The 18688-nt window shown below is 40.0% G+C and overlaps 1 protein-coding gene across 1 annotated transcript in view; it reads left to right on the top strand.

Annotated features, from left to right (window-relative positions):
• LOC124260524 (plasma membrane calcium-transporting ATPase 2-like) overlaps positions 1-18688 on the top strand; it is a 107373-nt gene that overhangs the window by 26950 nt on the left and 61735 nt on the right. The window contains 2 exon segments of the mRNA XM_046694857.1: positions 5366-5565; positions 11158-11355. Coding sequence (XP_046550813.1) covers positions 5394-5565; positions 11158-11355 — 370 coding nt within the window. The 5' untranslated portion in view covers positions 5366-5393.

The following is an 18688-nucleotide window of genomic DNA, read 5'->3' as shown; positions in this document are numbered from 1 at the left end:
GGGACACCAGAAATGGGCTTCACACATTGTACCCATGTGGGGATTCGAACCCAGGTCCTCGGCGTGACGAGCCAACGCTTTAACGACTAGGCTACCCCACCGCCCACCATTATGATGAAATCTCAGAATAAAGTATTGATTTGAAAATTTTAATGTGTGGACATTGTCCCAGTTGGCATAGGAAGTAGTTCTCCCATAACAGATTGACAGCATTTGAATACTCTCTCGTTGTAAGAGTCTAACGATCAGATTTTGTTGTGAATTCTAAACAACAAGCAGAGGAGTTATTGCTTCATTCTTTGTAATACACCCAACTTATTGCTTCATTTCTACAACAGTAGGCCAAGCTGTTGCTTCATTTCCATGCATAATGAATTAAAATCAGTGATGAGATTTAATTAAGCCGTGCTCTGCAAGGAGCTGACGATGTCGTAGGTGGTGCCATGCCTGAGTGATAGTGGGACCAGCTATCAGGCCGAGGTGATCAATCGTTACACCTGACACCTGCGGACATCAAACCCGATCAGGAGCAAATCATTAGACCCTCCTTTCCTAGGTGCTGACTGGTGAACCTGTGGTCCTGCTGGCTGATGTGGCTGCAGCCTGTCATAGGCCATTGCTTCTGGCTATGCGTAATCCCCCTATTTGATGAGGTCATCAGAATGTGTGGGGGTGTCAAGGAGGATCTGCTTACTCTCCACTCTGTCCTTCTCCACGATTTCTAGAAACTAAAGCTGGATTGATGTGGCCTTCAGCAATCTGGTGAATATTGCATGGCTGCTGTCACGGTTTAATGATTGTAGTGCTAAAGAATTATGCACTCCCAATTCCCAATTCCCTTGTCATATATTACCTTCAGATTGTCTTTACAAGATTGAAGGATTCCGAGCTGTTCGTAGCTGTTGTTTGTAATGATTTCCGTTTGTTATGGGAATTTGCTTAAAAATGTATGCTGTTATTGACAGTTTCTGACTGTGGGTTGTTTTATCGGCAGCAGACAAGGAATAGTCTCGCAGTAGGTAATTGTATTGGGGAAATGCTTTGAAAAATATCATGTCGAAAACATGATTATTAAATTTTGTTCCGGATTTGATTTCCTTCTGTAGAAAAACTAAAGCTCTAAGATAAGGTCGCTTTCAAGGTAGATCTCGTGACTTAATCAGGTGAAATTATTATGTTCAGCCTGGTATTTTGATTTGATCAGATCGATCATTGATAGCATGTTTGACATGAAGATAAATTGGTATTTTATTCAGAACGAAGGCTTTTGATAGAGGTGTGTACATTCGATGGTAATAAAGCCGATTTAAACACTAGTGTCACAAGGATGATCTGCCTTAGGATATATGACATAGATGAGGTGAATATTGCCCAATTTCCTACGAGGCATTTGACTGGTCGTGATTCTGCCCCAGGCAAGGAGCTGAGGAGACAGTGCATGGCAGCCTCATGATTAATAACCCTGACATCATAAGGTATGACTTGGACAGATGAGGAGTTCACCCTTACTGATATGTTTGTAATGCTGTTGTCCCGATAAACCACTGGAAATGTGAATTTGCACCAATTAAACTGAAGAGTAGTTTATCACTGACATGGTCAGAGGAAGGATGTGGGTGGTTGAATGAAGACTCATTGCAGATAAGCGAGTTTTATATCTTGTCCGAGTGTTTGCTGAGGTGGGGTCACAATGGTGTTGGACACTCTGTTGTTGTGATCGTCCAGGGATTTTCTTTACATCGCTGTGGATTTATCATTTGTATTGGAGTTCATCTGGAGTAAGTATGGATGTGTCTGTTTCGAGATGTGATTGTGATGGTGTTTGAGCAGCTGTGTGCGTGCTCGGAACCAGTTACAATGGAAACTGATTTGTGATACGTAATGGGACACAATCTTCTAATACTCCCAAATCGAAGTCTTGACTGTTTGTATTCACCAACATATAAGGAGAAGAAAGTGGCTGTTTTACAATAAGGTATTATTACTTCTCTGATCTCACAGAAAAGTACCATAATTGATGAGGCTCATCTGTTGGCAGAGTAGTAAAGCACTGACATTATGTAGGACATATTTGATCTTGTAGCCCGCCTCTCAATAGGGCTGTATTGACTAGATTTATTAATGTATTTTTATCTTGTTTGCTGAAACTATATTATTTTTGTTGTATGCTCCAAGCTGACCTATGTCACCGCTTACACAATGTGACCGATGGGATTAAATCAATGTCATGGTCAGTAAATCAAATAGAAGTTCTAACTAAAGCAGGAAGAGAAAACAATCGAATAACTGAAAGTTCATATCTACATATAAATGTTAAAGTTTAATTGTTTTGGGACAGTGCACATTTGCCTTCTCATCCTAAATGTAATAAATACGCTTTACTCCCACCAAATATCCAGCAAATCAAAGTGGACTGAAGACCCTCTTGTTTAAACGAACCTATGACCTGCACCTTTGAGCAAATTTGGGATTTAGGAACGATACAAATATGAATTTTATTTTTTCATTTTTTTCCCCAGATATTTTTATAAATTCTTTTCAGCTTGATAAAATGCCTGGAATTTACCAAATGTGGCTTCTTATTAAGTTTGAAATGAGTAAGTTTGTCCACTTTTAGTTTAAAGTGTTTTTGTTTTTTTCAATGATTCTTGTATGTAATTATTTTTGCCTTGAAAATCTGAAAGGCAAGAAGGCGATTAATTTAGTAACTTGAACTCTGTGTGGACTGTTTATATTAATATAAACTGATGACCTAGTTTCATATTTTTTCTAATGGGTTGGTATGGTTACATTGTATGCTCCATATTGATAGCAGGGTGGCCAAGTGGTTGAAGTGTTTGCTTGTCTTGTTGAACAACCTGTCCTGCTAAGCAGGAATATTTCTAAGAGCAGTTTTAGAGATACACTTCACTGATTTATTATATCATTAAGTGATGTAGTCCTAATTTGTTTCGGCAGGTTCATAACGTAATGCAGATGGTGCAGTTTCAGATGTCATTGTCAGTAATTGGTTAGTCTTCAAATGGGGCCGAAGAAACACAGACACTGTTTGAGTTGTTTTGTAATAATGATAAGGTGAAATTTACTGAAGCACTGTAGATTAAGAGTAATGAAGGCTCCATTATGTTTACAAGCCAGTTAATGATTGTAATTAAATCCTTTTCCACTAATGTTTTCATGTCCACTTTGGAAACTTGCGAGTAAGTGGGTTTATTTTAACACTGTTTTAGCAATATTCCAGGAATATAATATTGGGGGGGCGAAACACAGAAATGGGCTTCACACATTGTACTCATGTGGGGAATGGAACCCGGGTCTTCGGCATGAGAAGAGAAGGTTTTAGCCACAAGGTTGCCCCACCGCCCCTTGAGACTTTGGAGAAATTCAGTTATCTGATGTCTTTGTTAAGAAAACAGTCATTCCCAGTTTTGCTTACAGGCCATTGTGGTATAGCTTCAATATTGCCGAGTGGCTTAAAACAACATTTACTCGCTCATAATGGGATTGTGTCGGTGGGGTAGCCTAGTGGTTGATGCATTAACTCATCACAGCCAATAACCCGGAGTCAATTCCCAATAGGGGTACAGTATGCAAAGCCCATTTCTGGTGTCCCCACCATGATATTGCTAAAATATTGCTAAAGTGACATAAAACCCAGTTCACTCACTTCACAGTCATAACGTGTCTGCAGTAGCTGTGTTGATGGCGCCTTGAAGTTCATGTGTGGTAGCTCCCCGTGAACTGACATTATACAACAACTGTAACCAATATGATTATCCCTTGACATGGCAAGGAGATGTTTTATAGAATATGGAAGAAAGCGGCATAAAACTATATCTAGTCACACCTAATGTGATTAAGCATGCATATATGTTTTACTTGTTGGACATACTTCAAGAGGGTGGGAGATAATTTGATGTAGTTCAGCCAAGGGTCTTGATGTATATTTTACTGATGCAGCTGGTGTTGACAGTCTAGACGTCTTGCATACCCTTCCTCTTCCTTCCCTCCCTAGAGTTGCACACAGAACTCTGTGACCCTCGTTGTTGCTCTGGTTCTTCAGGAAACTAAAATAGAGATCCTCCCTATGTTCTGTGAATGTTTATTTATGACAAAAATTGCCAGAAATAGTCTTGAAACATTCTGAAAGGCATTGCAGAACCAGATGGTTCTATCTGTTGTGTTGTCGCTAGACAGGTGATGTTCCGCGTTCATCATCGCGGTAGACGTGAATATTTTGGGTCTTTCCTCCCTCATTAGCAGACGAACCCTGATATATGTCTCAAATACTGTTCATTAAAAGCGACTAAATTGATTCCATTATTACAAGAAACTGCTGCTTAGAAAAGAGTCGATTGTATGATTCTCTCGAATATCATGGCTTCTTGTCAATGTCAAATATTGATCATACCAGGTGTTCACAAAAAGGTGTGTTCACATATAATGCAAACACAGGTTTGTTGTTCACCTGAAAAAAATATACTAATATTTAGTAAGAATCAAAGTCTGGTACTGCATAGGATATTATTTTTGTTACTAATGCATCAAATTTGGAAATGTCTTTGACGAAACGTTTCTACAGCTTTACTGTGACCTGGAATGTTGTAACGTTAATCAAACTACTTTTGGACATGAATTATGAGATGCTGTCTGAAATCTTCATAACAAGAGCCCACTTTATTGCACCTCAAAAGTTTAATCATGTTGACGCCAAAGGCAGGAGCCGTTCAATTATTGCATGATATAAAGGAATGTTGAAAAGTTTGAAATTTGAAGTCATCCATCTTGTCATACAGTCTTGTGGACAGGTTTTGTTTGTTTTTGTCACTGAATATTTATGCATACATCATAATACAGCGTAAGGAACAAATGACTTACAGACATTTTATACAAATACATTTGTTTCTGAGAACTTCTGACATAAAATCTGGTGAAATTATTATCACCAAGTGCATGCGTTTGTCATTACAGGGTTGACATTAGACTAACAACTAGTCTGAAATGAACATATTTTACGGAAAATACATTTCTTAGTTAGAAAAAAAAAGGTCAAATATAATGAAAAGGAGCCCTGAGACCTTCGCCATTTTCAACTGTGGAAATCTTGCCAATCGACTGGTCACATATTCTAGACTTGCATTGGCTTTCTTGGATATATTTGTTTCAGGGTCTGTATGACAGACTAGGTTGACCTAAAATACTGATGTGTTGTCTAGCAACCTGAATATTAAGCTATTGTTTTTATTACAGTCACATCTATGTAAGAATACATGGATGCAGAGCTGAATGTTTATTGTGGTGGACAGCATGAATATGCCGATGAGAAACTATGACTCGGTGTCTAATGTGTGTCATTTTGTTGCAGGTCTTGTAAGGCAGAGTGGTGAGGCAGAATGGCGGCGCCAGCTGATACTGTAGATGGCCGCCCGGCCGAGTATGGCCTGTCCCTAAAAGAACTCCGCGAGTTGATGGAACACCGCGGATCGGAGGGATACGAGCTCATGGTCACAAAGTACAATGGAGTTACAGAAATGTGTAGAAAGCTCTATACGTCTCCAAATGAAGGTGAGCACAATCAGATTTTTGTAGCTTTTTGCATGAGCATTTTCGGAGGGGTTGCTGTGGTTACTGGAAACATAGGTCACTGAAAACAACATTCACTCACTCCATTGATCAGGGTCCTTCATGTGATTAGATTACCTTGAAAGTTGATGGTCATTGGACTTATGTGAAAGCCTCTGTGGGTTCTCCTATTTTCATGGTTTGTTCCAGAGGGCATAACATTCACAGAGCCCTCTAGGCTGTATGATTTGGGTTGTGATTCACTTGTGAAAAAAATTTTATTCGGTAATGGCGGCATACGAACATACCCCAACAGCATGAAATGTTGCTATACTATCAATCACTGGATTATCTTGTCCAGATTCAATGCAAACTTTCTTCGTTGTTGGCAGCATTGCAACATACCCAACGATATGAAATGTTGCTTATACTATCAATCACAGGATTATCTGGTCCAAATTCAAATATTTTTAAGCTGTTGTCATATACATAGAGATTTTTTCTGGGTTACATCTTCTTTTTATTCTCTATGTTCATCAAATATCATCTTCTAAAATGCCAATCAAGCATCTGTTGTCATATAGTTTTAATTTTGATGAGGGAGTGGTAGGGTAGCCTAGTGGTTAAAGCGTTCGCTCGTCACACCGGAAACACGGGTTCGATTCCCAACATGGGTATAATGTGTGAAGCCCATTTCTGGTGTCTCCCGCCATGATATTGCTGGAATATTGCTAAAAGTGGTGTAAAACAAAACTCACTCACTTCCCTAATTTTGCTGAAAACATCTGCACAAGACTTAAACAAGACAGACGCAAACCAAAACATAGACTATCATTACTCCAATACTTTAACATAGACTTCATGTCCAGTCATGATTCTAAGATGGATCTTTGGAACAAGGTATCAATGCTCTCAGAAAAATTGTCTCACTCTGTCTCAGTCAGGGGCAGCGGGGTAGGCTGGTGGTTAAAGTGTTCGCACGTCACGCTGGAGACACGGATTCGATTCCCCACATGGATACAATGTGTGAAGCCTATTTCAGATGTCCCCTGCTGTGATATTTCGGAATATTGCCAACAGCGGCGTAACACCATACTCACTCACTCACTCACTCACAATTGTATCACTCTGTCTTTGGCAGTTGCGAACTTTGGTAGTGGAACATGTGTCATAGAATAAGGGAAATATCTTACTGATAAACACATCCTTTTTTTAAGCTTGGTCATGGTGGGGGTTGAGGAGGGGCTCTTATCTAATTCCTAATTCCTATTGTAGAGTGTCAGCACCATGTCTATGATCATGGGTGTTATCACACTTCTACCCATCTAAGGAATACAATGTTTTGAGCTTTCTTCCCACATGATGCTGTTATTCTGTGATATAGCATATGGTATATTTTGGATCACACTTCCTCAGTAAAGTGCAGATTCAAGTACTTTTTGAGTTGAGTTCCATCTGGAATTCAAACTCACACCCACAGAGTCATCACCAGCACACAGTGTCAGCAATCTAACCCATTCAGCCACCGCGGCTTAAAAAAAATGGCAAATTTTACTTGTCAGAAGGGGAAAGGGAAGTATGTGATCTAGTCATCTAGATTTTGGACAATATTCTCAGGAATGTTGTAATAAGAAGTACATCTTTCTGTCTTTAATCATATTTTATCCAGTTTGATGAAATGAAATCTGTTTGTTGAAAATTTGGATAACAGGGTTTGTTTTGTCAACCTATCTTGTTAAATGTTTTCAGGAAACGCCCTTTTGACTTTTAGCAAAATGTCTGAATAAATTACACCACCATGGCAAACATCAACCGGAGTGAAATATGGTTTAGGGGAGTCTCAAGTTTTATGTGAAAGGTATCAATCAGAGATGTTCATAAGGAAAAAGAAATTTTCTATTTGATTAGAAAATATTAAGGCAGTCTCAAGTTTGGTGTGAAAAGTATCAGGGAGCTGCTTGAATCAGAATGTATCTATTGATGTCAGTTTAATCCTGAATGTGCGAGCACAATCCAAGGAGTGTTTGGTGGGTGTAGGTTTCCTCGTACGGAATGTGAAAGCATTTCCCAATCGATAGCGAATGTCTCCGTCACAGATTGTCACCTGAAATATCCACACTCCCAGGACCAGCTTACACACAGCGATTGCCACCAGTCGTGAAGAATGTATATTTATCTTCATCTGCTGTCTGCTGGAAATAGCACTCCTTTGTCACATGGCCTGTTGTATGGCCATTAAAAGAGTTGTAGGTCTATTGTGACAGTGATGGGCCGCGAGATCCGTACTTAGCATGGTCTGCTGGGAGGGAGGCTCTCACCTGGCACTAAACAAACTAAGCAAGCTCTTCTCATCTACCAGATCAATACGCCCGATGCACTTTTTGTCATTATCAGGCAGTCTTTATTCCTCTTGAAGTTCCGAGCATAGCTGATCAGTAGAATCGGTGTGCATTCAGGTTCAGAAGCTGACCTGGCCGCCAAGCGCATGGGCTGACTTTCTGTCTTCTGGTCTGCCGATCGATATCCAACTACAACTGTTTCTTGTTGATGCCCAGTGACCTCTGCCATTTCAGAGAATTGAGTTGAAGGTCTGGATAATCCATTTGAAGCCAAAGATCAGAGTTTGGGATCTATCTTAACATGGCCTGTTCTGTAGTGAGATGAACGATCACTGTGGATTATTTGTGTGCGTGTCGACACATTCAAATAAACTGTAATGAAGGTTACCCTTCCATTTACACCGTTTTTGATGTCTAATTTTGTCTTCAAAGTAAAGGAAGGTGGATGTAATGATGACACGGTTTTCTTGTTTTTGGCTCGTTAAAACAATCTCTGGATTCGGAAAAGAGATAAAAATTATATGCTTGCAGATATCAAAATGATAGGAATATATTTGATAATGGATTTAAGGATACATCTTGTTTTCTGGGATAGATTTAGATTAGATTGGGTTCATATCACAGGGATCATTCTGTTTGAAATAGACTGATCTAAGACTGTCACTGTGATTGATGGATAGGACATTTTGAAAGAAATATACTGAGTGAAACAAATAAAGGAACACAGGAAAATTCAAACGTTCCTTTGATATTTTCCAGTTTTCATCACCAGCTGTAAATAACACTATGGGAGGAAATCAGAGAATAGATAAAGAAACACTGCCATGAAGTGGTGTTACCTTATTTGTTTCCCTCAGCATGTCAGGCAGGCAAGCTAAACACCTATCCAACCTTAATTAATAGTTTTTGTTGTTCACATCAAAGTAGGGGTTAAAAGGTGGGGTAGCCTAGTCTAGTTAAAGCGCTGGCTCGTCAGCCCGAAGACCGGGTTCGAATCCCCACATGGGCACAATGTGTGAAGCCCATTTCTGGTGTCCCCGCCCGTGATGTTGCTGGAATATTGCTAAAAGCGGTGTAAAACTAAACTCAGTCAGTCAGTCAATCACATCAAAGTAAGTTAGGTAAAGTGCTTCAAACAGTGTTTAAGTCATGTTTCTGCATGTGAGATTTTTGTGTTTGTTTAAATGCAGCATTCAGCAATATTCCAGCTATATGGCAGCAGTCTGTAATTAATCAGATTTGGACCGGACAATTCAGTGATTAACATCATGAGCATCGATTAATGGGGATGAAAACTCAAAGTGAACGAACCCCAGAGTGTACTATTTTATTGCAGCATCCAAAATAGCTGCTTGCCTGCAGGCTCGTGGCTGATAGCATTTCTGTTAGGATAGGTCACATTGATTCCTACCCATCCAACTGCCCGATAGGAAATGTGATGAATACACAGACAACCTTGAATCAGACATTGATATTGTATGTGAGAGAAAGAGATGCCATAGACTAACAACTAGTCTGTGAAATGAACATATTTTACTGAAAAAAAGTTCATATTAAAAAAAATATATATATAATGAAAAGGAGCCCTGAGACTTTCTTCATTTTCTGAAGCTCAGGAAATCTAGACTTGCCACATTTTCTAGACTTGGGCTTTCTTGGATATATTTACTTCAGGGTCTGTACGACAGACTAGAGATGCCATTGTGGTAATGGAGCTGTGGATGTTCAGGGCACAGACAAAAGTGACAAGGATGATCTATTCCAACATGTATATTTATGCATGAAAGCTTAAAAGCAGCACTTTCCAGTGGGCTAGTTACACATACAGGGCGGTGGGGTAGCCTAGTGGTTAAGGCGTTGGCTTGTCATGCTGAAGACCCGGGTTCGATTCCCCACATGACTACAATGTGTGAAGCCCATTTCTGGTGTCCCCCAACGCGATATTGCTGGAATATTGCTAAAAGCAGCATAAAACCAAACTCTCTCTAGTTACACATATTGCTTCACTGTGGTGGGGACAAACCATGTAACCTTTCACAGTCAGGGCAGATTCAAACCCATGATGCTACAGATCCTGCCACAGTTAAGGGAAGCAACTATGTAATGTAATTTTTGCTGCTTACACCACTGGGCCCTCCTGATAGCATAATACTGGACCCGAACTTTGTTCAGTTTATGTTTCAATAGGTTTCCAATAGCAACTAAGATACGTCTTGTCTACATGTCTATGTATATATATGAACCTGTCATTCATGAAGCCATTGTTTTGGCAGGGCACACATCAGTCCATTAATGTTCCTCCATTTCTCAAGCTCTTTACTGGCTTCCCATATATTTTACCACATGATTATTTTGATGGTGAAAAAGTTATCTCATTTGATCACCAGCAGTTTAACACGTACTGTTACTTGAAGGTTATTTATTACATACTGCTTAAACTAAGGACAGTGAGGAGCCTCTGTTGGGTCCGTTACCTGTCTATGGAAGGTAACCCAGCACTACCGCCCTTTTAATCAACACCAGGTGAGGTTGGCAGTGTAGTAGCAAGGGGCTGTTATGAAACTGATAACAGCACAGCATTCTGAGATAGTTACAAAATGTATCTACTAAGTTCACACAAGCTGAAATGGCTTTGGATTGGGTAGCTCAGTCTTGAAATTACCTTGAGGTGGAATATGTCTTGAATGTCCATCAATCTGGCAATATAAGTCTGTTATTTGATTTATTTTTAATGTGAAGATGGCTTATAAGTTTTAAAAGTGTAACTTGTTTGATATTCTGACAGTGAAAGTCTTAAAAAATTTGTGAGCCCTAAAAAAGGCCTTAAATGGCCTCACTTTTTGTGGTGCAAACTTGTATGAACCAGTTCTGTTGCTGGAGATGAATAGAAAAAGGATATTTGTCTGTGAGACATTTTCACATTGTAGCCCAAAAGCATGGTATGTATGTCATGATATTAATCACTAGGTTATCAGGTCCAGATTCCATGTCATGTGACCCAGTCTAATAGTACGTTGTGAGTGAGTGAGTGGGGGACACCAGAAAAGGACTTCACATATTGTACCTATTTGGGAAAACGAACCCAGGTCTTTGGCGGTACCAGCGAACGCCTTAGCCACGAGGCTACATCACCGCCCTAATAGTACGTAGATGGAAGTACACTTAGTTTGATTTGTTCCACAATCTTGTTCCTTTTCCAGATACGATGAAACTCTTTTGTCCATGTCCTAACATCTCCCTTGTTTTTTTATTACAGGATTGTCTGGAAATCCCATAGACTTAGAACATAGAAGAAAAATATTTGGATCCAATATTATACCTCCCAAGGCTCCTAAGTCTTTCCTTCGTCTGGTGTGGGAAGCTCTACAGGACGTCACCCTCATCATCTTGATTGTAGCTGCAATAATTTCATTAGGATTATCTTTTTATAAGCCACCAAAAGATCCAGCTTTGCGTAAGTACCCTTATATCTGTGTCTCCACAATTTAACTGTGTATGAAACAAAGCAACAAGCTCATTACTCACCATCACTGGTACTAATCTGCTCAGTATCTGATGTTCAAAAATTGCAGAAAATGTGAGTAAAAATTTTTTAAAAGGAATTAAGATTTTCTGAGTGTTTGTTAATGTTATGGTTTTGTAAAGGTAACTTGTATTACACAGATGACATGGCCAATAAACAGTAAGAAACTGAAAATAACACAGAATTTTGGAAAATAACATCCCATCCCATTATTAGCAAAATGATTTTCCTCCCCAATTTGCCTACCAAGGGCTTTTTATTCAGAAACAGTTCTAAATCCTTGGTAAGGGAACCATTCAACAGTGAATTTGTGTAGATTTCACTTGAAAATTAATATTGTGTTGTTGTTTGTTTCATGCAGAGTTGATTGTAATTTGTCTTGTGTTCTGTATCCGTTCCTTGGCTATGCAAGTGTTTACACAAGTCCAGTCCAATACGACTGTGTCAAACAACCTTGGAACTTTCAAATCGTGTCCTAGAGCACGCCATTTTCCCAAGTTTATGATGACATATGGACCATATAAAATCAATGAAAACGTATTTGTCTTTCAGCTGACACGACATTACAGGAGAACCTGAAACTTTAAGACTGCAGTTTCTTGTCCTTTTCCTTAAACTCTGTCTGATCTTATTGCTGGCATCTTCTTGTAACGAACAGTAAAGTCAAGTCGTAGTCAATCCAGACATAAAATGGAGACATGTTACCCTTAAATTATTTAGCTTACTTGCTCTGGCTATATTGCCAAGGATATTTCGAACTTGAAACAGATGATTGCTATGGAAAGAACCACAGAGTTCCTTCTTACTGATGCATAGCAATTACCGTTTTCGAAAAAGTATAATTTTTATGAAGCTACATACCATTTGATGATTAGAATCACATTAATCTGGGACTTCTCGATCAAAGAAGATCAGACACAATTAGGGCATGATCAGATGCAATGAGTTGCTTGATCAAAGACTAAATATGTAACTTTGTGATCCGGGGTTAATTGATGTATGTGCAGTATGTGCTGGGGGAAAAGAGAAATATTACCCATGGTCTGGATGGGCATTTATTTCGCATTGATTCTTTTTGTGGAAATGTATCTCTCTAAGGGACCTTACCAATTTGGATGGGAGTACAATAGCTCCCTGATACCTCATACTTGTCATAAGTGCTGATTAATCTGGAGGCCCTGTGGGGAGTCTGGATTAGAATCACTCCCCTGGTGTCCCTGCTGGTTGTAGTGGCTACCACATGGCAAGGTTGGTCAACACTGACAACGTGGTCAGGCAAGCCGGACTGCTTGGTCTACCAAGCCTGACAACTTGGATGGTCAAACCTGACAATTTGGATGGTCAAACCTGACAACTTGGTTGGCTAGCTGGGCAACTTTGTTGGTCAACCCTGACAATTTGGATAGTCAAGCCTGACAGCTTGTTTGGTCAAGCCTGACAACTTGGTTGGCTAAGCCGGGCAACTTGGTTGGTCAAGCCTGACAACTTGGTCTGTCAAGCCTGGCTACTTTGTAGGTCAACCCTGACAATTTGGATAGTCAAGCCTGACAACTTGTTTGGTCAAGCCTGACAACTTGGTTGGCTAAGCCGGGCAACTTGTTTGGTCAAGCCTGACAACTTGGTTCGTCAAGCCTCAAGCCTGGCTACTTGGTTGGTTGCGTGTCTTTGTTTCCCTTATGTCAGGAATTGTGAATATCAGTCATGATATTGTCTAGTCCAGATTCGATTATTTCCACACAACTGTCATTTCTGCAGAGTGCAGCATGAAATAAGAAACAAACATAGAACACTGGTTCGATTCCCCAAATGGCTGCAATATGTGTGATGCCCATTTACAGTGTCCTCAGCCTTGATACTCCTCAGATAGGTGTAAAACTCAGATAACACTGTCATACACACAAGGATACTATTAACACTGTCATGTACACAAGGATACTATCTGTGGAGCCTTGTGTCAGTGGCAGCATGCTGCTGATGTATGCTAAGCGTATGAGGAAATGTTCCTGTGTGATTCAGGAGATGATTTGCTATGCACATACGTTGACATTTGGAGAGTTGAGTCGCAGTGGTAACAGATCGATGGTCACAGGCATCTTGGACAGAACTGGATGTAGTATCCCCATACACACGCTGTAGCCTTTGATCCCCGTTCTGCTCTCTACACTCACTGCTTTGTGCCTGCACGTGGGCTTAGTCTCTGAAAGCCGCAACATTTAGGCTGGATGTTGTCGTGGGAGACCAGACGCTGAAATATGGATTCCATATTGAAAATCACTAACATGGTGTAACCCTGCCAAAAGTGACTGACGATTGCAGGATGGGCTTCCCCAAATAGAGCTGTTCTGCTATGCATGAAGGAAAAGGTTTACTGCCAGAGAAGCTCGGTAATGGGCCGAGCTCTTCTGTTGCAATCAGCTCTCTTTAAGCATAAATGTAGTCAGGATGTTAAGTAGGTATTGTAGCCAGTGTTTAAAAATAAAAGGTTTCCAGGGCTTCAATTTATGTATTGCCTTCCAATGTAGGTGCCCTCAACACCTGTTATACAAACAAAATTGCAGTTGACATTTTATGAGCAGTCTGTATGTTCTGCAAATCAGGTTTGAAATGTTTCTCAGTGTGGGCGACATGTTTGTAAATTATTAAACGTCATTAAGGATAAATCCATTTGGCAACACTTGCTGTGGTGTGTACTGATTGAAAAAAGTTCATAAAAATACTTTGTGGCGGTATGATTATATTTCATGACAAGAGCATCAACTCTGGTCAGCTTTAATCCAGGGATATTCGCGGAGTAATGTGACAAAATGTGGAACTCTGCAGTCTTCAGGTATTGATTTGCCTAGCATACATGACAGGCCCAAATGCACACGCAAGGTAATCAGCTTCTGTAAGGAGTTTCAAGCATCTAGGTGATGGAAGGATGACCAGATGCAGTGCAAGTTGTGTAAGAGGATTTGTACGCCTCCTCCGCGCCATTGCACGATGTGCACCACTGCATCCTGGGTTGTGATTATACTGCATTGTAGCCACTCCTGTTTCTTGTATCAGTACTAACAACTCCATCGCTGAACATATCTCTGCACCAAATGCCTTTGTTCCATTGATAAGGCCATGCACCAACAGCTTAATGACCTCACGAACATGTGTCTTCAGCACGTTATGGAGGACGAGTACAATAGCTAGGAACCTGGTACTGATGCCGAGCCCAGAGGGATCCTGAGTTACGCGAGGCTTCAGCAACATGTGCTGGTCAGAGGGTAGTCACTCAGTCCCTCGACAACTTAATTAAGTCTAGATTGATTTCATAAGGCTAGCTTTCTTCAGCTCTTGTGCCAATATAGAGCATTGCTTTGGGCTCCATTTACGGTATATATAATATTGTTGTCCTATGTATTTATTATCAGGAAAACTATGATAAGCTACATTTGAAACAAAACGCTTATAACAAACTAAAATTTGTGATCCGTTTGAGTTTATACTATAGCTTACTGTATACTTCGGGGAACTAAATATTTGTGTTGTTGTAAGGGTGACCTTGTGGATTGTGTGGTCAGGTGACCTTGTGGATTGGGTGATCAGGTGATTTTGTGGATTGGGTGGTCAGGTGACCTTGTGGATTGGGTGATCAGGTAACTAATTGGATTGCGACCATCGTACTATTAGGGACATTGGTCATTTTCTCAATATCTGGTGTGTCTCCGCTCCTTCAAATCAATGAAAAGCTAAGGTATTCACTTATAAGTTTTCTGGCTGTGAATACACTAGACAATGAGTGAGTGAGTGAGTTTAGTTTTACGCCGCACTCAGCAATATCCCAGCTATATGGCGGTACACTAGACAATGACAAGGAATGACAAGGATCTGAATAATTCACTAAACATAAGAATAGAAGGAAGATGGTGGACCAGCTTCCGTGAATCTTTCATGATGAGTCACCCAGGGTATCAGTCTAGTTTATTTCCAGGACGTTTACTTAATTTCTTCCTAGATGTTCAAAAGATATTTTTTGTACATGTTCTTGAACATTTTCCCATTAAAAAGCTGACTAAATCATGAAAACATCCTTACCAAAATCTCTGGTTACTTCAGGGCATGCCATCGATACTGTAGGGTATCAAATTTTCCTGACAGAATCTGTAAAAACAGCAACTGGGACTGTTACGACCTCAGTAGGCTTCGGAAACAGAACCAGTCTCTGGATAGGAGTTCAATGGTCTATGTGTATCTTTGGGCTTATACAGACGAAATCTTTACCATCTTAATGAGTTCCTGTGATTCATTGCTGGAAGTACCAACTTCAGTAGAGATGGCGTCAGTGATGACACACCGTATGGTGTGTTACAGCACTGTATCTGTTAATGGTTCTCAGCCTTTGCTTCCAAGACTCAGCTATTCCTGAATGCAAGATTTCGGATTAACTGGTTTGGTTTTTCGTCTTTCGTAAGGGTTAACTAAAACTGAGTCCTACTGCTCCAATCAGAACAGGATGAGGATGTTGTGCTAACCCCATTGCTGTGTAATAAGCCCGTGGGCATTTAAGTTTCTGTTCATCGATTTCCTTTCATGAAAACACATCCATCTTTCTCTGGTCCCCTGGGAACATAATTCAAAGATGTCATCAATGAATACAATTTTTCTCAAAGTGGCATTTGTGTTTTTTCTATGAAGATAATTTTGTCTATTTTTCCATCGATATTTGCAGAAAAAGTAAGCAATAACATTTGGTCCTATGGTTTCTTCGATGCTCAGAAAGTTTGTGTTCCTTTACTGTGGAGATATCCGATATTTTCGGCTGCCAAAACAGTAAAATCAATGAAGGTATTACATAAGATAAGAAACATGATAGTAGTGAGTTTATTTGGTCCCAGATATGTCCTACACAAGATGCGAGAAATATTTGTCTGTGTCTGAAAATTTTGTATTTCTGAGTAACTGACATTGAAGCTGTTTAAAATGCTGCAGTTTTTATTGCATCCCTTGTCCTGCGGGGTTCAAATCCTGGCTGGTTCGTTCTGACTGACTCACTCACTCACCTCAGTTCATCCGTTTTGACCTGCCTAAAGCCTTGCTCACTCAGCACCAAACATTGCTCATGGCATTCAACAAGATAAGGAATATGAAGTGCCTGGAACACTTCCTTCTCACATTAAGCAATGATACAACAAGCAGAATGTACAAGGGGGAGTTATGTCTGTCTCTATGGTATTTCTCCAATGAGATGAAGGACAAAATGTAATATCCATCAGTCAGGTGCCCTCATTCTTGGGTGAGGTTACTGCATACCTGAAATTGTCAGCATTCATAATCCCCCCTCAGTCTGAAGTAAACTGTATATATTACACTCTTTGTCAGCATCAGTAACCCCTGGCACAAGCTATAGTGTCCTGTATCGTTTACATCTTCATGCCTTGTCAGCAACAATATCACCCCACTCATACTATATAATACCGTATATCCAGGGCATATAATACCATACTCATTCTTAGAGGTTGATATTCCCTGGTCTGTCACTATCCATAGTTTTCAGGTTTTACACTGTGCAAATGAAGTCCCAACAACTCTTGGTGTTCTTGGAGCATTTTGTTTGCCTTGACCCAAATTAGGGATTTTTCTTTACTTCAGCCTTATTCTAACGAGATACTACTGTAAACTTCCAGAAGGTATAAAACCACTCTGATAGAAAAAGGTGTGAAGTGGAACGTTTCTGCGCGATTCGTCCTGCTTCTCATGTTCCACATCTGACAGGTGCCCTAATTGCAGCAGTACAAACACGTCTTTCTGACTGACATTCCCTTACCTTAAGCTACACATGAATTCTGTCAAGCACCTAGATCTTGTCTCTTCTCAGAACCTTCAAGCAAAATGATTCTGTGAATCCTTTTTTGTGTGTATTTGGGCAAGACCAGTATATTTTCTTTTTTTTCACAGGCTAAACTAAGCTGAAATGTGTTTGCAGCATAAAATATACAAGGAAAATTTGTTTTTTAAATGTTTTTGAACATTTTTTGTTAGTATCTTTGAGAAAACATTTTTCCAATTTTGTTACAAAATTAACCTTAAATCTACCATATCAGAGTTTTTCTGTATTTCGCTCTCGGCTCTTGTGTTCACCAAGAAATTCCATAAAATATATTGGACAGGTATTAATAGAAAAATCCATTATGTGTGCTCAATTTGTAAAGGATACTAAATGTTATCCTTGTCAGGTTTGTACAAGGTAGAAATAAATACACAAGACCATAAAACTGCAAGTATGTCTGTAGCGGGTGAACAGAGGAGGCTTGTGGGACATCTGGTTCCACTGATGGAAGGGTTCAGTGCTCAGCTCCTCATCTCTAACCCTCTTGACATTAATGTCCAGCATCTGCCGTGCCTTCGTCAGGTAATCCCCAGCTCAGTAGGTAGTTGGCAGACATTTGAAGAACACAAACGTAAACAGTTCCCAGACAAGAAGAAACTGTGTACTGAGTGGTTGCCATTTACCAATATTGTTGTGCCATAATACGTCTAATGATGATAGGTTCTGTGCTAAAAGCTGGATGTCTTGGAATGATAGATTTGTTATTAACTGTGTGGGGTGGATGTCTAACTCCTGGAATGTTGGGAATAAGATTCTGGGATTAGCTCAACTGCACCAGGGGGCAATGGGGTAACCTAGTGGTTAAAGCATTCGCTCATCACACCAAAAGCCTGAGTTCGGTTCCTCACATGGGTAGAATGTGTTAAGACCATTTCTGGTGATATTGCTGGAATGTTGCTAAAAGCGGCATAAAACCTTACTTGCTCACTCACTCACTCAACTGCCCCAGTCATCTAAAGTGTGGCAGTTTTCTGTGCAGAGTTGGTCTCCTTTTGTCATGCCAGAGATCTATGGCTGGGGTTCGATTCTTAGTTTGCCCTGATTATGGTTCCCTGTCAGCACCAAACCTGTGCTTGTGGGTTTCACCAAAGTGGTAAATGTCTGATCTGTCTAACGATTGACTTTCTTCCCCATCCAGCTAACACACCATCATATAACATGATGTTCTAAGCACTGTTTTTGGTGGTTGCGTAACCTAGAAATTATGCATTTGTTTCTCAATGCAAAGACCATTTTTTTATTCTGACATGGGTACAGCATCTGTCCACAACTATTTTGTCATGCTACATCAATATGTGCGGAATAATAAAGAAAGTATATTTATGATTTATTTTTGCTACTTATTAATGTACATGCCAGAATGGATGTATTGGAAATGAATATTGCTTGCAGAATTCATCCATG

The sequence above is a fragment of the Haliotis rubra genome, unplaced genomic scaffold, assembly GCF_003918875.1.
Source record: "Haliotis rubra isolate DU_JTF1 unplaced genomic scaffold, ASM391887v1 Scf768, whole genome shotgun sequence".
In the NCBI taxonomy this organism is placed as follows: Eukaryota; Metazoa; Mollusca; class Gastropoda; order Lepetellida; family Haliotidae; genus Haliotis; species Haliotis rubra.
This window is presented reverse-complemented; position numbering and strand designations above follow the sequence as displayed.